This window comes from Dermacentor silvarum, chromosome 3, assembly GCF_013339745.2.
Source record: "Dermacentor silvarum isolate Dsil-2018 chromosome 3, BIME_Dsil_1.4, whole genome shotgun sequence".
Classification (NCBI taxonomy): domain Eukaryota; kingdom Metazoa; phylum Arthropoda; class Arachnida; order Ixodida; family Ixodidae; genus Dermacentor; species Dermacentor silvarum.
Genome location: NC_051156.1, coordinates 12,349,242 through 12,372,122, shown reverse-complemented (window position 1 = coordinate 12,372,122; position 22,881 = coordinate 12,349,242). Strand labels below are relative to the sequence as shown.

Here is a 22,881-nt window from a genome sequence, read left to right as displayed (position 1 = left end):
ACACTTTCAAAAAGTTTTAAAGGTTGCCAGTGGCCGATAGCACAATTCTAGTTCATGAGCTCGTCGGCTCAAAGAGGCTGACATTACTTGCACAAAAAAATGAAATGCTTAATCTACTAATTAACAAAATTAACCAATTACGTTTTCAACTAATTACCTTGTGGCCCATGTTGCAATTTACGAATTCTAGCCATGAAGTTCGGATCCACTTAGAACTAATTCTCAGGCTGACACCAGTGTCGAGATATTAATTGTCTAACTTTGCAGAGGAATGCATTGGCATGCCAGTCACTTCCTTAACAAAGCGTCGTTTTATGCATTGAAACACAAAAGTATGAATAGATATAGAAATTATGGGGTTTTACGTGCCAAAACTACGATCCCATTATGAGGCACACCGTAGTGGAGGACTCTGGAATAATTTAGACCACCTGAGGTTCTTTAACGTGCACCTAACTTCCGTTGGAGCGGTCACGTCAAAATGGACTAGAACTGGCGGTGAAGTGAGCCGCACGATAAGCTCAGCGAACGCAGTAGCTTGCTCCGTGCCCCAGACAAAAACCGCGGCTTTCTGAAGAAGTTCTGTGAGAGGACGTGCAACGTTAGCGAAATTGCGTACGAACCGGCCGAAGTATGAGCAGAGGCCCACAAAGCTTCGAACGTTGGTGGCACAACCCGGCACGGGGAAATCTTGACTGCACGAACTTTTTCTGCATCGGGGCGGACGCCGGAAGAATCGACTAGGTGCCCTAGCACAATTGGTTGCCGGCGACCGAAGAGGCATTTTGATGAATTAGGCTGAAGCTCAGCCTTGCGGAAAACAAAGAATTGTTGAAAGACGTTCGAGGTGCATGGCAAAAGTTGGTGAAAAGACAATAACGTCATCGAGGTAGCACAGGCAGATTTACCACTTAAAACCGTGAAGGAGAGCGTCAATCATGCGTTGAAATGTATCCAGGGTATTACATAACCCGAATGGCATCACTTTACTGATCCTTGCCGTCCTGTCTTTTCGCGCCCCTAGTGTTGCAGAGTTAAGAGACAAAGGTCATTGCAGATCACTGACAGAGGCCGTCTGTAGTGTACATAAAATAGGCAGATAATGATGATGAATCTAATTTTCGGAGTTGCGGTGAATCGCGCGGCTGTACGAACCATTCGCCTCCGCTGCCGGCGTTCTTCATAGTGCTTGCGTTGTGAAAGCGAGTGCTCGAGGTCATGCAGTGGGGTATTTACAGGTTTACATGGCCCACGCATTACACTATAGTTGCTATTTTAATTTTAAGTGAATGTTTACTGCAATTTAAATGGCCACTATAAATAATGTGCAGACTCGTTTAAGGGCCGCACTTTTCTGTTGCGAGTTTGACGGGCCTTTCATGGAACCGGGCCATTTGGCCTCATTTTTCCAACTACGAGTATAAAATTCGCCGTAAACCTCCGCGATAACCTCCTCTCGACATCCAGTAGCGACGCGCGACAATTCGCTGTTGATCCCGATCAGAATCAGCGCACGGAATGCCATTGCTTCTCGGTTGGATGTCTTCATTAGGGGCGAATCACCTTAGAGTAGAGGCTTGTCTGTCCGTCCACGTTGTCCGCGCTCACGGCCAACGTTGGCCGCGCCGAAACCATAGCAACCAGGAGGGCGGTGGCAGCGCCGAAACCATAGCAACCAGGAGGGCGGAGGAGGGCGGCACGGCGCATGCGCACGCGGTCCCGAAGGGGGGGGGGGGGGAGGGAGGCGAAAACCCTCGTGTACTTAGATTTAGGTGCACGTTAAAGAACCCCAGGTGATCGAAATTTCCGGAGTCCCCCACTACGGCGTGCCTCATAATCAGATCGTGATTTTGGCAAGTAAAACCCCATAATTTAATTTTTGAATTTTAACTTCCCGACCCCCGCTTCTCTTCTCTCCGTGGCACGCTCCCTCAATGCCCACGCAAAAGACGTCGAACGAGATCCCATACTAACGAAAGCAGACGTCCTTTGCTTTACCGAAACGTGGAACGCGAGACCGCACATCAATGGATTCTTCCCCGTCGTCTGCACAGAAGCAGAGCGTTCGGCGGGTAGTGTTGGGATCGATGTGCGTGAAATTGCCAGAGACCACGGTGGATTTCAACCTACCAATAAAGAGCCAATCTCACAACGGCGAACACGCTGCAATAAAACTATCCAACGGAACCATCGTCATGACATTGTACTTGGCCACCAATCTCTCCCGAGGCAACATAGAAAAGTACATCGATCTAGCCATGCGCGAATATGAAACAAAGTACAAGAACAACCCCTTCGTACTTGTTCGTCATTTCAACGTAGACATCACGGACAGCGACTCGCTTGTGCAGTATATGACGCCTCGATACGCGCTACGATGCATTTCGTATGACTGGAAACAACCAACAACCACCATGGGGGCGTGCATAGACCTTGTCTTTCCCATCTTCAGGCTAAATCCGAACGAAGAACCATTGGGTCTACATTTCACGGACCATAAAGCAGTGATAATGAAGGGAAAACGGAATCCAGAACTCAACACGACATACGAGTTATGACAAATAAAACATTGTACACAACACGGCATTGTACTGTACACACAAACAACAAACATTGTACTGTACACAGGCGTTGTCCCTCATTTACATGCGCGAGTGGGCAATGTCACCGGTGGTTTACGGTAAGAATGATCCCCAGTGCTTCGCCCATTCGTCATGATTCACTTCGTGGAGATTCGTGGATCTTTTTTTTTTTAATATTGGCTGCCAAGTTGGGGTTCGACCGTTACACGGGCGCGATCCTTACACGGATATACACGGTAAGAATCTTCATTCGTGTAATTGTCTTCTACTTCGCTATCACTAATACCCCTGACACATGGGCACTCTAATGTCCTTTAGGTGAGGGGACATCTACTGAATAGGCACTCAGGCGCAGTGACACACGACAAAAGATTATCTCCCTCCCGGCAAAGTTCCTTTGCGGGAAAGAAGATCGCGCATTAACTTTTCGAGCGGAAAGGTGTACTCTCGCATAAAGCGTGCACAACTCATCATTAGAAGAGAACCTGTTACATAACTAAGGTGCCCCGTAAGTATTTTTTTTACCCTGGGAAATGTTTTAAAATTTAGCGATAATGCTATCTGTCGAACAGCGAAGATTTACTCTAGCTATACTCACAAACGCCCGCACCACGTCGCTAGGGCCGCCATGTTGAATTCCAAATATGCGATTATAAGCCATCAAAAATGGGGAAAAATGTTTTTAGGTTCTACAATCACTAATTGTAATCTACATGCGCAGATTCTTGTAAATGTTGTCTCTCTCGCTGCTTCAATAAGCAGCGCTTTTTTTTGCGGCGTTCATTTGAGGAACCCCCTAAAGAAGTTAGTGCGATGCCATGTGTCATCTGCGCAACTCCTTTCTGCAAAGGTTCCTTCGGAGTAACAAAAGGGGTTTCCTGCAAAGGACCTTACTTCTGCCCGTGTGTCAGGGCTATAATACTGCTTCGCCTTCCCGGCCAAACTCCACTCTTTTAAGAGCGAAGCTGTTTAAGCCAGCCGTAATTTGTGGTCCGTAGCTGTGGTAGCCATGGCAACCCGAGGGAGGAGGAGTAGGAGGAGGAGACGGCGTGAATGCGCACGCGCTCTCCTCCTCGCCAGCTCCTTGCATTCCCGACCCCTGCCTGTCTTCTCTCCGCGGCGTGCTGAGCCAGGAGAAAAAAAAAGGCGAAAGCTTGCACTAGGCCACGCAAAGCTCAAGACACAGCGAAGCTGGCCGATTGATATCGAGCGGCTAGCCCCCACCGCGTTCGGCGTCAGCAAGCAGCAGCGTTCTTGGCACTGTGCCAACTTTGGTTAGCCTGCCTACATTTGTGGCATGCCAGGGACGCTGTCGCTCGTAGGCGCCGACGCGTCCTGCGCTAGTCACGCGAAATGTCGCCGAAAGGGAAGGTACCTCCGAAAATGATCGCTCGAGAACCCCTTCCTACATGCGTAGTTAAGTTAAACCAAGTTCATACCTAGCAGTAACAGCCAGTAAGCTTCGCTGTGCCTAAGCTTTGCGCGACCGAGTGCAAGCTTGCCTGATTTTTTTAGTACTTTGAGTCCAAGTACAACCGCTGCTGCGCATGACTTCTAGACTTCTATTTATTCTGATTTAGAGTGAATCCGGCTTGGCATCATTTCGTGTAATGAGTGAAACACTGAAACACCTATATACTAGGTGTTTCAGCGAACACTTTCAAAAAGTTTTAAAGGTTGCCTGTGGCCGATATCACAATTCTAGTTCATGTGCTCCTCGACTCAAAGAGGCCGAGATTACTTGCACAAAAATTGAAATGCTTAATAGACTAATTAACAAAATTAACCAATTACGTTTTCAACTAATTACCTTATGGCCCATGTTGCAATTTACGAATTCTAGTGATGGAGTTCGGATCCACTTAGAACTAATTCTCAGGGTGACACCAGTGTCGACATATTAATTGTCTAACTTTGCAGAGGAATGCATTGGTATGCCAGTCACTTCCTTAACAAAGCGTCGTTTTATGCATCTAAACACAAAAGTATGAATAGATATAGAAATTGCTGGGTTTTACGTGCCAAAACTACGATCCGATTATGAGGCACACCGTAGTGCAGGACTCTGGAATAATTTAGACCACCTGAGGTTCTTTAAGGTGCACCTAAATCTAAGTATACGGGTGTTCTAGCATTTCGCCCCCATCGAAATGCAGCCGCCGTGGCCGTGATTTGAGCCCGCGACCTCATGCTTAGCAGTGCAACACCATAGCCGCTACTAAGCAACCACGGCGGGTAAGCACAAAAGTAACTGGAACGCCAATTCATTTCTCAGCAATGTTCGGGAATTAATATCTCGAAACTGGTGTCATCCTGAGAATTAATTCCTAGTGCATCCGCCCTGCGAACTCCATGGATAGAATTTGTAAATTGCAACATGGGCCATAAGTAAATATGTTAAAAATGTGATTGGTGAATTTTAAATGCGAACGCATTTCTTAGTCGGGGCATGTCAGGCGTCTGTCGGTGTCCGCGCGGCGGCAGGTGTTATCTCTCCGCTCTCACTCCCTCTCCCATAGCAACAGCTGAGGGCGCGCGCGCTTATCCTCGCCCCTAGCAACCGGAGCAAGTGATGCGGGCAGAGTAGCGGAGAGTGAGTGGAGAGGAGGAGCGCGCTCTGGCGTGTGAGGGCGCTCGCATCGCGGGAACTCGATGTGTGGTTCGTGTGGAAAGGGAAATGTTGACGCTATCTTCTGCAGCCCTTGAGGGAGCACGGCTCAGCGCCAGCGGGGAGGGGAAAGTGGGAGAGAAAGGGGGGTAGTGTGGAGTCGTCACCATGGCTGGACGGGGCAAACCGGCAGGCTGAGGCGGCACGTATCGGCCGAGGTGGTAGGCCGTAGAGTGCTGCAGAGTCTGCAGGGGTGTTGTTCTGAGCCTGTCAGGCCCGGGATGGGTTGGGAGGCCGCGAGGCCTTCCCGCTTGCAGAAATCATGTCTTAGAGGCGTTCAGAGAGCCCTGACGAGTCAAGGTACTCCACGACGCCTCGAAGTGCAGAAAGGTGGTGTCGGCCGGGGAAGAGAAGATCTTCCTCCTTGCCAGAGGGGTGTTACGTTTGGCCGAGTTGGGTTCCAAGCCGGGAGAAGAAGACGCCGGGAGAAGGAAGAACGTACATTTAATGCGGCATGCTTGCCGAAAGTAGGTGTACAAAAGAAGCCGCCAACGGCGTGATCCGCAATCCTTTATGAAGGAACGCCGTGATCAAAGGGCGAGTGAAAACATATCAGCGCACATGCGCGAAACAGATTATCGTCCGGAACAGATGAGCCAGACTTGGGCGCCTGCTGATAAGCGGTGCGCAACGCAACAGGGGAGGCCCAGGCGGCGGAACTCCTGCAGGAGTGGGCCCCGCTGCTGGAGGTACGCCGGGCAGGCCAGCAGTAGATGTTCGATGGTCTCCGGCTCCCCGCAGGAAGTGCAGGCCGGGGACGTCTCTCGTCCAAGTCGGTGGCTGCGTGCTGCCGTCCAGCTGCAGCCGATGCGAAGCCGCAGCAGGAGCGAGGTCTCCCTGCGAGCCAGGCCTCGCTGGGGGAGTGGGCGTGGGGGGCGTCCCAGTGACACCCGTTTGTCTGGGTGGTAGGTTGCCAGGTGTCGCCGCAGTCTCAGACCTGTGAAGTCGCCCTCCGTCACGGCCCGGCTGAGGGGCACAGTGGTGTGGTGGGCATCCTTCGCCAGGGTGTCGGCTGCCTCGTTGCCCGGGATCCCTACGTGGGCGGGGATCCAGTGCAGGGACACCGGGTGGCCTGCGTCCTGCAGCGCTGTCAGCCGGGTAGACAGCAGCGCGACTCCAAGACTGGCGCTTTCTGGCCTCTGCAGGCCGAGGAGGGCTGCCTTGGAGTCGCAGAGGATGGTTGCCGGTACCTCAGGGAGTTCCTCGGAGAGTAAGTCGACGGCCAGGTGGAGGCCTGCCACCTCCGCTGCAGTCGAGCTGGCGTGTCTGGGCAGTTGACACTGCCTGCTCTTCTGCAGGGCTGGTGCCGTGCAGGCCGCCGTGGCGGAGCCGGTGTCCGGTACCACCGATCCGTCAACGAACACCAGGAGGTGGTCTCCGAGGGTCTCATCCAGGAGGCAGGCGGCTGTCTGCTGCAGGGCGCAGGTGGGCGAGCGCCTCTTGGAAGTCCCGGGAAGCTCCGTGGCGATGGGCACAGGAGGCCTCTGTGGTGGGGGCAGCTGTACCGCGTTCGCCGGTGGGTTGCCAACCACGTCCTCGTAAAGGCGGCACACCTTGACACCCCGGCCTTCCTTGAGGAAGGCCGGGACTGGAGGCGACGCAGCAGGCCTCTGCCGTCAGGAGCATGGTGGAGGCGGTCGACATGCGGGAACTAGGTGGAGCTCCCGCGTGTGTGGAGAGAGTGTAGGAGAGGGTAGGTGCAGTGCTTCGCCGCTCCTTCTCTCGCCGTTCGCTCTCTCTCCTCCCAGCACCCCACTCTCCCGTTCTCTCGCTCGCACGTATATATAAATGGAGTGAAGCGCGCGCCTCACTCTCGACCGTTCGCTGGCTGGGCGCCTCTCAAGGCGATGGCAGAAGTCGGTGAAGGCGAATGTCTGACGGCAACGCTACCCCTAGCAAGAAGTGTAATACAATCCAACCCGAGCATTACACCTCTCGCTGGAGGTGACGTCACTGCAGTAGCTTCAACGTCATCATCAACCGGAGAAGAAGCGGAAGACAAGGCTGCGAAGCCGAGTCCGACAAGTGTCCGACTACCATTCACGGAACTTGCATTGATCTCGTCTTTACCCGAAACTGTGACGTGCGCATGCTTCTCAAAGACCCTTTGACTGTACACTTTAGCGACCACAAGGCTGTGATTATGGCCGTCAGGTACAATGACAACACAAACAGGTGCTGATGAATGTGTAAATAAATGGTTACGGTACAAATCCTCGTCTCGTCATTAATTTACGCCATTAAAATTACTACGCCGTGCACTCTCGGCGCAAGAAATGCATTCGCATTTCCTCACGATTCCCTTCGGGGAGTTGGGGGCAATTTTTTTTGTAATTAGTTGATTATGCATTTCAATTTTTTTGTGCAAGTAATGCCGCCTCTTCGAGTAGACCATGCTCATGAACTGGGATTTTGGTACCTGCCGCACGCAACCTTTAAAGGTTTCTTGGCAGTGTTTGCTGAAACACCCCATATTTATGGCCTCTGCATGCAAGAGACGACGTTTCCATCCCTAATGCGTAAATGTTGTAAATAATTAGAAGAGTTTTTTTTTCTTTTATTTTTTGTCGCCAGTCGTTAGCATTGCCTACTGGAAAGAGATTCAATATTGAGACACATATCACTCACGTGCTTTTCACATGCCGTTCATAGAAGACTCTGCCGGAGGTGTCACTGAAGTCTGGAGGTTTTTTTCATGGTCAAGAAACTAGCACGCAAAGTAATTTGAAGTCAGGTGAAAATACATCAACATATTCTTATCTAGGCATAGGCTATCCATTTAGTTGGCTACCTCTTTTTCTTTAAGAAGTATACTAAACTTTGTCCTGTGTATATATTTAAATATATCGTGTCTGTGCATGGTGTTCTCAGCGGAAACTTAAAAAAAGATGTTGAAGTGAAGAAAGCCGGATGAGGTAGCGGCCGCTTGTCCCCCTATTGTCCTCCTATAACTTAAAAGCTGTCCACATCCGCGCCAACAATGATGCCGTAAGCTTTTAACCACAACAAAAGTGAAAAGGCAACGAAAAAAATCTGTCAGCCCTTCCCCTGGGGTGGAGATAGAAGACCAGCGAAGCTGTACTATGGAGGGAATTATGTATTTCGAATTATGAGTATGAAGATGTGATGGTGTAATTGGTTATTTGAACCATTACAGAATGATAAATATATATGATCCGGTGGTTTTCATTTATTTAGTGACCACAGGGACCATGGCCTTATGGTCGCTACGGTACACCGCCATAGGGTGTACGGAAAAGGCTGGCACGTTCTTCATAAACACGTCGCCAACGCCGCGCGCGTTCAGTACGAACGCGGGCAAAGCGCCGCCGCCGTCGACAACAGTTGTGCGCGTTGTTTTGTGACCGCACACAACAGCTGTCAAAACGCTGGCTACGTGACGAACGGCTAAACGCCATTATCGACACTGTTACGGGAGAGGCGGGCGAGAGCCCAGAGAGAGTCGGCGGCAGAAGCCGGCAGGGCTGCACGCATGCACCGCCGTGGGAGAGCGGGCACGGAAACGCACAGTCTAGAGTAGAGCACTGCACGGGCCTGATTTTTGGCCCAAGCCCGGCCCGGGCCCGCTTTACGAAGTCCGAGCCCAGCCCGGGACCGCAATACCATGCCCGAGCCCAGCTCGGCCCTGGGCTTACATGATGGAGACGAGCTCGGGGCCCGTGCATTCATTACTAAGCTTAGCTAGGGCCCGCATGTGCATGACGAGGCTCGGCCTGTAAGAAAATATTCTTTTTTTTTACTTACAGATTGTACCGTATCTGTCAGCCTCACCTTCTCGAGGTTTAATCAGCTGCAGTATATATACGCAATAAAAGACCGAAATCTTTGTTTCTTCCACGGGAACATCAGTGATCCGGCCCATTGCCGGTGCTGCTATTTTTCTACTGGTGCGTATGCACTTACCTTGATTTGTACGATATGGTTCTATGACGTCATTTAGCATGCAAATATACAGGGTGTTACATTTTAGCTGCACCAAATTTTTTAAATTTCCTGTTACACATATATCAGTCATCATCAGCCTATATTTATGGCCACTGCAGGATGAAGGCCTCTCCCTGTGATCTTAAATTACCCCTCTCTCTCTTGCGCTATAGCTGATTCCAAGTTGCGCCTGGAAATTTCCTAACTTCATCACTCCACCTAGTTTTCTGCCGTCCTCGACTGCACTTCCCTTCCCTTGGTATCCATTCTATAACTCTAATGGTCCACCGGTTATCCATCCTACGCATTACCATCTTTAAGTCTGGCGATAAAAGCAAGATAAGTAATTACCGACCCATATCATTAACAAGCATTCCATGTAAATTACTAGAGCACGTCATATCATCTAATATTGTGCAGCACTTAGAGGCTAACAATTTCTTCTATCCAAAGCAACACGGTTTTAGGAAAGGACTTTCCTGTGAAACTCAACTAATCGAATTCACTAATGAGCTATTCACATACATAGACAATGGTTTCCAGATTGATAGTATCTTTATTGACTTTGCCAAAGCCTTTGATCGCGTTCCCCACTCTAGATTGATAGCCAAACTATCATCATTACATTTAGACAGTCTTACAATATCATGGATAAGGAACTTCCTCACATCCCGCAAACAGTTTACGTTTACTGACAATCATTCGTCTTCCTTGGCCTGATGTGTCATCTGGTGTACCTCAAGGCAGCGTGCTGGGTCCGCTATTGTTTCTCATCTACATAAATGATTTGCCGTCCAACATAAAATCAACAATCAGATTATTTGCTGATGATTGCGTAGTTTATCGCCAAATTAAGACACCCGACGACCACATCGCTCTTCAAAAAGATCTAGATGAAATTACAAACTGGTGCACGCTATGGCAAATGTCACTAAATACAGAAAAATGCAAATTAATGACCATCAGCCGAAAGAAAACAAACTCTCTTTACACTTACTCGCTTAATAACATTGTTGTCACTGTCACGCTCTTGTACAAATATCTCGGTATCCATATTACAACAAACCTATCATGGAAAGCACATATAAAACATGTTACAGCAAAAGCATCTAGCACACTTGGTTACCTAAAACGAAACCTACGTGAAACCCCTTCAGCAACTCGTGAAATAGCGTACAGAACCTTTGTTCGTCCTCAGCTCGAATTTGCTTCCGCCATCTGGTCGCCACATCAGGTATATTTAATAAATTCTCTCGAATCTGTTCAAAACCGTGCCGCACGTTTCATCGCGAAAGATTACAGTAGGCATTCTAGCGTTACTGCTATAAAGAAATCACTATCACTCCCATCTCTTGAATCTAGAAGGAAGATAGCTCTGCTTTGCTTACTGCACAAAATCGCTCACAGTCAACACGCAACTACATTACCCCTTTCCCGCCCACTTCGCACATCTCGCCGCTTATATAACGCACACAGTTTCACACGTGTGTTTGGCCACACAAATGCATTTAACAAATCTGCATTACCTCTGGCCATAGCAGCTTGGAACGAACTTCCAAGCCACATTGTTGAAATTAATAATCTGGAATCATTTAGAGAAACATTAAAAAAATGATTCCTTAGTCATGCGCACACGTTTGTTTCATTTGTACCATATGACCTAACTGTCCTCATTTCTCGCTTCTTGCAAGCAGTTTATACGTTACATGCGTTTGCAGTTCTTTGCCATGAGTTTGATGAGCCGTGCGCGCTTCTGATCGTCCAGAGTGCTGTTGTTTTTCGTTTGCTTGATGTTAAACGGCGTCCTTTCTTCAGTTGTTTTATTTGCTGTTAGCTATGTTCTCCTGTTTTCGCTACATGTTGCTTCTCTTACCCCCCTCACGCAATACTCCAGTCGGAGCCTGTGAGGTATGTGTATAAATAAATTACATGACCACACTGCTTTCTGTCTCTTAACGTTAGGCCTACCATTTTTCGTTCCACGGCTGTTGGTGCGGTCCTTAATTTGTTGTCGAGCTTCTTTGGAACAAATTCTTGGAACGAATCGACTTGGAACGAATTCTCAGGACTGAACCAGTTTCGAGATATTAATTTTCAAAGTGTCCGACGAAATGCATGGGCGTTCCAGTTAACTTTTTGAGAAAAACGCTGTTTTATGCATTGAAGCCCAAAAGTAACTGGAACGCCCACGCATTTCGTCGGACACTTTGAACATTAATATCTCGAAACTGGCTCAATCCTGAGAATTCCTTCCAGGTGGGTACGCTTTGCGTACTCAGCGGCCATAATTAGTAGATTGAAAGGTGTGCCGTAAAATAATTAATTAAAAGGTTAATTAGCGTAATTATGTTAATTATTCAATTAGCCGTTTTGATTTTTCGTGGAAGTAATGGTCGCCTCATCGAGTACTTTAGATCAAGGATTATAATTGTGCTATCTGGCCCAGGCAATTAAAAAAATTTGGGTGCAGCTAAAATGAAACACCCTGTTTATATGTTAGGTATTACATGGATTTGTCTGATCTTCGTGCTTGGGGCTTCAGACGTGTTTTTGTGGCTTTGTTTCTATGTATATATAAGCAGGCGAATTCACAAGTATACAACATCAAATAAACGCACAAGACACCCCTTGCCTTAACGCTAAAATAATATTACAATAGTATCGACACTGGTAATAGTGCAGTCGCAAAAGCGGTAACATGGAAATGGTTTGAGGAGCGGTTCTTTGTGTATTTTTCCTTACGCGGAAAACAATGTTCGTTTTGTGGAAAAGAAAAAAAATAGCGTAGCTTGCATTTGCGGCGCAATGCTAAAGAGACAGCGGAGCTGATGGGCACCTAGCTAGTCCTGGCTTGTGTGCCAGGCTAAGCACTACCAAGTCATCCCCAGCATTTCCCGGGATTTATTGATTATTAATCGATTATTGATTAGCTATTGATTGGCTATCGATTGTCGATCGCAAGGTATTGGCCACGTATTTAGGCGGGGCTAAGCACTACCAAGTCATCCCCAGAATTTTCCGGAATTGATTGATTATTGATCGATTACTGATTAGCTATTGATTGGCTATCGATTGGCTATCGCAAGGTATTGGCCACGCGTTTGGGCTAGGCTAAGCACTACCAAGTCATCCCCAGCATTTTCAGGAATTTATTGATTATTGATCGACTATCGACTAGCTATTGATTGGTTCCAATTACCCGTGTAGCCAATCAATAGCTAGTCGATAATAGATCAATATTGAATAAATTCCGGAAAATGCTGGGGATCACAGGGACAGACAGGTTCGTCCTGCAGTGTAGATAAATATAGGCTGCTGCTGATGATGATGATTGGCTATGAATTGCCTATCGATGACTGACTAAGCTTAAGTAGTCCCAACCATGCTTACGCGGGCCTATTTTCAAAGCTATCTGCGATGAGTACAAAGTGTAGAGGTCCTACTCTCTACAATCATGGCGGCTGCACGGCCGCCATTATCCGCCATGTTAGATTTCCTATTGGCTGTCGAGAGGTCACGTGCCTTTAAATTTGTGCCAGAAAGCGGAAGCTTTTTCCTGTTGATGTCCTAGGGTGTTTGCGCCGATCTTTTTTTTTTTCAGATTAAAATACTGTGTAGCAACTAGCCCCAACCGAAGTTTTATTCAAGATGTTCTCACGGCGATAGTTATGAGTTAGGGAAGACACGTGGAAATAACGGGAAAAGTCGCAATTCTGCGCGATACGCGAAACATCGATTGCGATAGCAAATTAGGGGACAGTTATACGAAGTAAGGATAGCAGTTTTATCCGCCGTATGAACTTGTGCACATAGGCATACTAACTAAATTACCAACCATGGTGGCCCGCGCGCACATGCAAACATGAACACATCTCAATCGGGGACCGCGGGAACTCGCTGTCAAAACGCTGGCGTGAGGAAGCGTTGCGGCTGCAGCGAACGAATTGACCTTCGTGGTGCCGCACGCATCAACGCGAACTAAGCCGCGAAAACATCGAGCTGCGGACACTGTCCTCGTCGCACATGGCAAGCCCGGTCAGAACCAACACCACCTAGATAGCACAAGGCCTGTTAACTTCGATCCATGACGTCATGCCACCTGGGCCGAAATTTCCATTGCCAAGCGTGGCGTGACGAAAGCGATGACGTCGAAATCACCGCTGCTTACTCGGGAGCATCCCCATTGGATTCTATGGCAGTCGGGCCAGGCAGCATGACGTCATGGATCGGAGTGAGCAGGCCTTGTGCTATCTAGGTGGTGTTAGCAGAACTCGCCCCCCTTCCTACCCTCACCCCGGAGCCTTGCGGCCCGGGCGGGCGGGCATGCCCCCCGGGCCGTTCGCAATAGAACGCCTCCCCCCCTCCCTGCCCTCCTCCCGGGGCCGTGCGCGCTGCGGAAAATGGCGCGCTTCCTCCCCGCTTTCGTCCCTTGCGTGCGCGAGATTGAGCCGCGATCGTCTGCAGCACATACAGCGTACGGCGCGCAGCGACGACTGTATCGCCGTTCGACTTTATACGGAACCCACGGCGACACCAGCGGCAACGGCAAAAATGCGCCTGGAGTGTCCATATAATTGCTATCGTAATAAAACGTATCAATGAAAGGGCGTCATGAAGGAAAACCTAGATTTGCACGGACCCTGTACAGGCTGTCCGAAATGTCAGAGTGGCCGGTTGTGGCAGGTTGTGCAGCCAGTAACCATGCTAGATAAGTCTGTCAGAAACCGTGGTCAAGTTTAACTTAATTTAGCTTTTCGGTAAACCCACGCCTCGTGACCCTCTTACGCCGAGAATTACATCCCGAACAGTATCTGCGAGAAACTGCCCCACTAAAAAACGGCTGCCACCACGTCCTCGTCACAAATGCCTCCCAGTCTTCATCATAACGAAAGTGTCCCTCCAATTGAAGGAGCCAACAAACACTACTATAAGATGTACATCACCGATTTCGCCCGATTGGCACTACGAGTCTAAAACCCTACGAACAATGTGACCATCATAACCCTATTATGTCTACTGCGGAACGACTGCTTCTCCGAAAAGATACTCACCGGCGAAAGTCGTCCGTAGCAGAAATGACGCTCCATGTGCTTCGACCATCGCACAGTGCGTTTTGCGGTGACGGGGCGCCCGCGTTGTGAGCGAACTCCGCACTGTCGTTGCAGAAAGAGTCCACCTGCATGTTGTGCACCGTCAGTACTTACAGGGAACTACGAATAAACGAAACTAGTTTAAGCGTAAATTTAGGCTGAAGGGCACGAGAATACCGAGTCAGATTTGCCTTTTAACCTATTACAGCAGGGGAAGCAGGATTACCGACACGGGAAAACACAGAAGCAAACAAGTCCTAACTTCTAACGACGCTTTATCCAGACAAATGCCTAACGCGTTCTGCTTGCTACGCTGAGTTTTGAGCCCCCAAAATTGTGGTTTAGACTAGGGACAATTAACGCAAAGCACATAGTTAAAGGGAAACTGAGACATCCACCCAAATGTAGCAATTTGCTACAATGTAAACCCAACCGGGTTCCTCGAAAGAAAGCCTCGAAAGAAAGCCTCACTTATCTCCACCTAGCGGATTTCCGCTGAACTATTACATCAAAGCACATAGTAGTGTTATGGATATTCTTGAGCGATTCAGCAAACTACGAATTTAATATTTATTTACTACACTCTTTTTTTTCATTCAAATGACATTTCAATTATTTTGTACGAAGGTACACTTGATAGCCAAAATAAAAGGTAAGCAAGTTAATATATAGTTTTCCTTGATTTGAAATTGTGTTTTGGCTCTGTGTGGTTTATACCTCGGGTTCGGGCCAGCTGCACATAACATCGGCTAAATGCGTCCCGAGTACCCCCTAAATCCTATGCAATCTTCCCAGAAAAGCTGGGGTTCAATCTATAAGTTATCGACATTGAAGCATTAAACGGATCCAAAAAGTTGAACTCTCTCCTTTGCATGCATATACAAGAAACGGTTTGCTGATGTAGACTACACCAAAGGTCGCATTGTGATCTGCCTCAATTATAGCAGGGTAGGTTAGCTCACACTTATTTTCTCCCGCAATCACAGGTTTAGTAAACATGCGATAACAATTGCCTTCCTGGCAGTGTTGGCAATGCTTCGGTGCTTACTCCGTTGTTACCTTAGCCGGTTATTTGGACGTCTGCCTGAACTACGTAGCATTTGCCACAGGATAAAGCAATGCCACGGAAATCACGCAATAAACGAAAACATGTTTCTGCACTTCATCCTACAAATTACTGTGTCGTCTTCTTTCAGTCTTGTCTTTCGGCACGATGACATCAATGTTTCTTGAATATAATTTGAAGCAGCGCGAAGAAGGCAAGAACAAAAATCTAAAACAAACAACAGGACGAGCGCTGTACTGCCAACTGGAAACATTTTATTCAAGGAACAGCCAGCTTTATAACACATCAAAAAACACCAACAATAACCAAAAGCTTGAAAGGCATGCGTACTGCCTACAAGTAGAGGTGCTTATCTAGAAATTTTATGTCAAGTTTTGTTAGGCTGAGTGATGCTGCGCTCACACATTTATCTCCTGCTTTGGTAATGCAGTAAGCTACCACCTCTCTTTTTTTCGTGACTGCTTTTTCTCTCCCCTATTCTTTCCGCCTTTCACTTCCCCTTCCCCCAGTGCAGGGTAGCAAACCAGAATATTTTCGGGTTAACCTCTCTGCCTATCGCACCTCGTTTCTCTCTCTTTTAAATGCGAAGCATGTCTTGCCGGCGGCTCTGTCTGTTGTCCCGCGTCCCACACCCCCACAGCGCATGCGCGTCTCCTCCTCCTCTCTCTCCTCTAGGAATTCTGTACGGAGCGGCGCCCACGTGCCACACCCCCACAAGCGCATGCGCGTCCCCTCCCTCTCTCTCCCCTCTCTTACGCTCCTCCCCTTTCTCTCCTCTAGGAATCCGGAACGGCGCGCTCGACAGGTGGTGCGACAGCTGCATACTGCGCTGGCGGTGCCACGGTAGTTCCGCGGTATGAAAATGATGGAGCGCGCGCGCCTCATTCTCTCTCCTGTGCAGCGCCATGATTAGAGTGAACTAGAATATGGTCGACTGGGACGAGCGGCTGGGGAGGCGCATGCTTGGCAGTGAGGCGACCGACGTGGAAAAATACTGGGGCGGCGCTGCGGTCGAAGTGGATTGGGCCGCATCAAGGTCGCGCCGTTGGAAACTGCTGGCGATACGGCTCAGCAGGGTCATTCGTACTACTTCGCACGCTAGTATTTGCGTTCAGACCGATCAAATGGGCTTCATAATTGCATATGACATGTATTTATGCCTTAAGAATAAATTCCTTTTCTTTCTCTTATTTATTTATGTTCTATTGTTTTCTAATGCCGCTCGATGATTGCGCGTGCATTGCGGCCGCAGTGTCGGCTTTCATTCTACTATGTTATTGTACTGTTCCCTTTGGAGAAAAATATGTTTCTCGTTCTTCAAGCAGCATGTATCTCTCGTGTGTATTGTTGCGCATATAGTTTTCTATCAGTAGGTCTTGCGAAACGCAGACGAAGCAACATATATGTAACCTTCCTGCTTGCCGCTTCAAACAAGTAAAGCATATCTGCCCCATCCGGCGCCTTGTACTCAGATTTACGGGAAGCATTGGTATAGATTTAAAAAAAAGAAGAGTAAACTGCAGTGCAACATTCCATTCAAGTTTCCGCCTTTCTCGCGTAACAGAATGCGGAGTAATTGGTACGGGTTTTTTTTATTGCAGTCAGACCTCGTGCGCCGAAAACGGTTTTAGTTAGCCATTCTATATGCTAATGTTTGGCCGTATGCGGTACGTGGAATTTTTTTTCCAGTCGATACTTCAAAAAAGAAAAAAAAAGAGCAAGAAAGCCTGCGCGGTAGCCTAATTAGTGCCTATATCGTGAATACGGCGTTGCGCTGCTAAAGTGGAGCTCGCGGGTTCAATCCAGGTCGCGGACTTCGATGGGAACGAAATGGAAAAAGACTCGTGTACTTCTATTTAGGTGCGCGTTAAAGAATACCAGGTGGCAGAAACTAAACCGGGTGCCTCATAATCATATCGTGGTTTTGCCACGTAAAACCGAAAAATTTGCTTGTATTAAAGAAAGAAAAAGAAAAAAGCAGGTGGCTGCGTTCTTCGGCTTATTTCTGGGGGTGTAAACAACGTAAATTATTCTCGAGTATGATTTCCGAGAAAAACATGTTACGCTTATCCTATATTTCGTACATAAATGTAATGCCGTTCTCAAATGTATGACCGCTCAACTCTGCAGCTTGTATATCATAAACGGCTGCGTTCAGTTATCCGGTGCACTATCATAACGACCCTAATGAAACAATGAAAGGAACGACATGTCTCACATACACACAGAGATATGTGCATATCTGTTGCGTTCGTTGAAGAAGATAAGTGTACGTACCACATGGGGCACCCAGTTTTAATGGGTTGCAACTGGTGAGACTGTCAAACTAAGTTTTCCTTGTCTGAATCAAGTTAGCAGATTTACAGGCTGCCCCAAAACGGGGCGTTTATATTGAATGCCAGCTAGGAACTTGTTAAGTAGGACTTAAAACCCGGCCATGCGTTAATTTTCTCAGGAACTGCGCCTCGGCAAAACAGCCGAGACTCTCCGGCAGCACAATCATTCGGAACAGTGCTCAGTTGCATGCAGTCACTCACCTTTAAGACTTCCATAGTGCTGTTATATGCGTTACATTCGAACGGAAATGACTATTCGGCGTCGTACAGTATATTATCAATATATATATATATATATATATATATATATATATATATATATATATATATATAAGATGATTTTCCTGCTATGAATATTATTGCTGTGCATGAGAGTTTTATTTGCAGTATTCACTAATAAGTGTGTTTGTTACTGCAAACACGTGCGCTTATTCCCCCGGTCGGGAGTTCTCACTTTTTCAATTATTGAACTTAGAATATTTGTTACTTTTTCCTTTACCTATATATATCGTAAATATATATGTCTATGTACCCTTTGATTTAATTACCTAGAAATACATTGGTCATTCTTCACTCCACGCAGTTAATAAACCTGGTTTATTTCACTCTAATATTGTTTTCTTCGATCATCGTCCCTCATCAATATCCACCAACAAGAAGCGCGTGTAAAATGACACGATATCAATAATAAAATTTTCTTACGTAGCCTTCATGGTGCGGAGATACCATTTACTTTTAGAAGACAGTGGTAAAAACAGCAGTTCACCTGGCTAAAACTACATTTGGCACCGGCCGTCAAGAGTCACGGGCGCACCCAAGCAACTAAACCATTAAAAAATGTACTGCACAGAGGTTCTGCGAGAAAAAATGGGCGTCCGCCAGCGTACACGTAGCGAACGCGCGCTCGCTAGCAAACGAGGCGCTTGACAACGACATCAAAATTGAATATGTCGCGTTGTAAAGTCTACGCCTCAAATATATATGTTTGGCAAAATGGTGTAAACATAAATTTGCAGTTGAAATAAAGCACTATTTTAAGAGCGTACTACGCGCAATCGGCCTGGGCGCCCGCAGCGAAAGTACGTTGAATATGCCGCGCAGCGCGTCTCCGCCCCAATCCAGTTCGCTCGCAGCGCCCTCGCACTATTTTTCCACACGCGGCGCCTCAGCGGCAGAGCGCCGTTCGGCCCACTCGACCATTGTCTAGTACACTCTAGCCACGATGAGCGCTCGGGCCGCTGCCGCGAAACCATCTCCCGTTCAAGCTAACCACCTCCCCGCTGCTTCGCATCCATACATGGTTCCCTTTAGCAGGCGATGGAGTATTTTTTTCTACAATTTCTCTTTCTTTCTTGCTCTTTGCATGCTTCAGAAATCAAGCATCACCGAACATTGGGGTACATGTGCATTTATTGCAATTCGCAGATACATGGCTACCGTACCTGATTTTTACATTCTTTTGTGCTGCCTGGCCCTGTCATTAAAGCATTGCCCAGTTTGTTCTATGTACACTCGTTCGCAATCTAACGACCTCTCGTAAACGATGTGATAGGTGCACTTGGTGAATTTTTTCTCTTGATTCGTGGTGCATTGCTCGCCCTTCCAATTTTTATAGCATTGCATAGCTTCGAGAGGGAGCGGAAAACACTAGGTTGATTTGGTGCCTGTTGCCCACTTCCTTAAGATTATGGGATAGCTTGTGAACAGATGGTATTACGTGAAAAGGTATCTTTTCTATTTTCTGCTTTTCGATTTCTCTTTCTGAGCACTTTATTTTTTTTTTTTGCAGAGGTGTTTCACACACAGCTGTGATCACAGAAATTTTGATATGCTAAAGAAAAGTTTCTCTTTTGTGCTTAAAAATAAAGAAATGATAGCTGCCAGACGCCACAATAAACTTATCACTGCCATTCGTCGAGTTCTAATGAAAACATTTGCTTCAAGGAGGCTGATGCAATAGGCCCCTCAACAGTCTTGTGGGTTAACAGTGCGAAGCTAATGTAAATCTGTGCAGCAAGTCATTACCATGCTTGTTAAATCTCCTTGTCGATGACTGCGGTTCTAGGGAAATATTATCTCTATATAAAATGTCGCAGTTTCGCACGGAAGGCGAAGCATTGCTACCAATAGCAAAGCATTGCACAACTTCACGAAGTTCGTAGTTCTATCTGCCATATAATTGCAGATAACATTCACTTACTAAATAAATTAATAAACACGGTTAGCTTAACACGTTTAGATTAACAAACACACACAAGCAAACATGAACCGATCTTGATCTATGACCGCGAACACACGCTCCCGCAACGTTGGCCTGATGAAGAGCGCAAACCGAGGCGAGCGAACGCTTCTGCTGCCTCTCTCCTCAGCACGTTTCCGAAACTTGGCTTTATGCGACCTGTGCGTGAATGTCGCGCGACCTTCTCTATCGCGCGCGCGACAATACAGCGCACGTCAAGCCACTATTCTCTTTTGCTCACCCTTGACACGCTTCTCCTCGCACCCACAGCAATATGGCATGCGGGGTGCGACCGGATCTTACCGCACTTGGACATTATACAGAACATCACGGTGACCCCGATGACGATGGGAAAAATTCGCCTGGATTGTCCGTATAATTGCTATGGCACTAAAAAGCCGGCAGATCCCACGCCATGTGGGAATTGATGTTATGCGAAGCAGTGTGCGGGAAGCCTACCAATTTAACGAAACGACCATCAGAGCACCAAGACGTAGGCGGCTCTTTCATGAACTACATGACACGCATGTCATGACATCAACGTCATGAATCCTCAGAAGTCGCTTTAGATACACCTAAGAGATCTTAAGGCGAAAGCCTTAGTCGTGCTCCTGACGTATGACTTCTACCATCAGCCTCTAGTTTTACTTCACTTCCCGTCCACCTCCGAACCCATTCCAGTGGTTTTTGAGTGTTAATACTTTTTCGCTGAGTCATTGACGTTTTTTCAGAGTCATGCTCATGACTATGACTCCGACCACCATCCTTTAGTGTTTCCTTCACTTAGTAACCCCCGTGCGAACCCATTTCAGTGGTTTGTGAGTGTAAATTTTTTTTCGCTGAGGTATTGTCATTTTTGCTCCGTCATGGTCATGAGTATGACTTCTACCATTATCCTTTAGTGTTTCCTTCACTTAGTACCCACGTCAGAGCCCATTTTAGTGGTTCTTGAGTGTTAATGTTTCTTTCGCTGAGTCATTGACGTTTTTGCTGAGTCGTGCTCATGACTATGACTTCTACCACCATCCTTCAGTGCTCAATTCAGTTAGTACCCACGTTCGAACCCATTTCAGTGGTTTCTAGTGTTAATCTGTTTTCGCTGAGATATTCTTATTTTTGCTCAGTCATGGTCATGACTATGACTTCTACCATCATCCTTTAGTGTTTCCTTCACTTAGTACCCACGTCAGAACCCATTTCAGTGGCTTTTGAGAGTTAATCTTTTTCGCTGGGTTATTTTCATGACCTACATGACACGCATGTCATGACCTATCCCTTATGTTCGTCATACACTCCTGTCATACTATGTCGATTTTGGTACCTACAAAGTTAACGAAACGACCATGAGAGCACCTAGACGTAGGCGGCTACTTCATAACCTACATGACACGCATGTCATAACATTCATGTCATGACATATCATTTATGTTCGTCATATACTCTTGTCATAGTATGCCAGTGTTGGTACTTACCAAGTTAACGAAACGACCATGAGAGCACTAAGACGTAGGCGGCTAGATAGATAGATAGATAGATAGATAGATAGATAGATAGATAGATAGATAGATAGATAGATAGATAGATAGATAGATAGATAGATAGATAGATAGATAGATAGATAGATACTGTCAAAGTAGCAAATGTTCGCCAAGAAGTGCTTCGCAATTAAAATAGTCGCTGAAGAGTGACTTGCTGCAATCACGCACGAACTTCAGCTCACCGGCGTATACGCACCGTTGGAAGCGGAGGCAGGAACATGATGGAGGAGCGCGCATCGGTCAGTTCCGGCACGGGCTCGAAGTCTACGCAGCCGGCCTCCAGGGCACCCTCAATGATGCCGCAAGGGGTGCCATCTTCCTTCTGCGGTGACGTCACGATGCGTGCACTGCACGTGTTTGACAGCGTCTGCGTATACAGAAGACAGGTCATTGGGTGGAACGAGTCAACAGTATAAACTTACTTGATAGGCCGCTACCTCCCAATATTGTTATCACCATCATCATCAGCCTATTTTTATGTCCACAGCAGGACGAAGGCCTCTTTCAGCGATCACCAATTATCTTGTCTCGCGCTAAATGATCCCAATTTGCACCTGCAAATTCTGCAATTTCATCGCCCCACCTAATTTTCTATCGTCCTCGACCATGCGTCCCTTCCCTTGGGACCCATTTTGTAACGTTAATGGCCCAGCGATTATCTCCCCTACGTATTACATGCCTGCCCAGCTCCATTTTCCCAACTCCAAGTTCTCGCACCAGCCCACCGTGAGGTCACTGATATTGACTGCGCTTGCTCGGGCCTAAACTAAATTATTATCGGTATCAAGACAGATTAAATTTAATTTCAAGGGGCGACAAATTAACACATTTCGAAAATACGAAATCCAATGCCCTGAAATTCATGATTTCACACTAACGAGCCGGCGATAGTGAAAAACAGTTAAAGCTTGGTGTTTGTTTTTTCACCGCGAAATTAACGAAAATAGTTTCGGTAGGGTTCTTTACAAGTTAAGGCAGATGTAGAAGAGCTATGAATTGGGCTAGTTGGTGTGCATTCATTTTTTTCTGGCGCTAAGTACAGTAGGACACCATAGGGATGAAACGGACACTGGATATGAAGCGCGACACGAAGTTACACAGTTGGGAGTTTGCGCTCCCGTGTGTCATTTCGTGTCCGCTTCATATCCAGTGTCCGTTTCATCCCTGTGGTGTCCTACTGTACTTAGCGCAATAAAAAAATGAAATTAAGGCAGATGTGTTTCTGTTTACCGTTCCTTGAAAGCTAGCATCCGATAAATGCTCACTGTGCTCAAAACATGGTGCTGTAGCCTGATAGTTTGATAGACCAGTAGACAAGGTTTAACGTTCCAAAGTAGGGGTAGCGAGAAGCTCCAAGGTGGAAAATCCGGAATAACTTTGCCCACGGGACTTCCGTTGCAGTACGCCTTTATCGAGG

The 22,881-nt window shown here is 47.2% G+C and overlaps 1 protein-coding gene across 1 annotated transcript in view; it reads right to left on the bottom strand.

Annotated features, from left to right (window-relative positions):
* LOC119445325 (calcium-activated chloride channel regulator 2-like) overlaps positions 1-22,173 on the bottom strand; it is an 82,969-nt gene extending 60,796 nt beyond the window's left edge. The window contains exons 1-2 of the mRNA XM_037709637.2: positions 21,661-22,173; positions 14,247-14,371 (exon numbers count right to left, since the gene is read on the bottom strand). Of these exons, the coding sequence (XP_037565565.2) occupies positions 14,247-14,371; positions 21,661-21,855 (320 nt within the window). The 5' untranslated portion in view covers positions 21,856-22,173. The remainder of the gene's footprint in view (positions 1-14,246; positions 14,372-21,660) is intronic.
* Between the last annotated feature and the right edge of the window lie 708 nt (positions 22,174-22,881).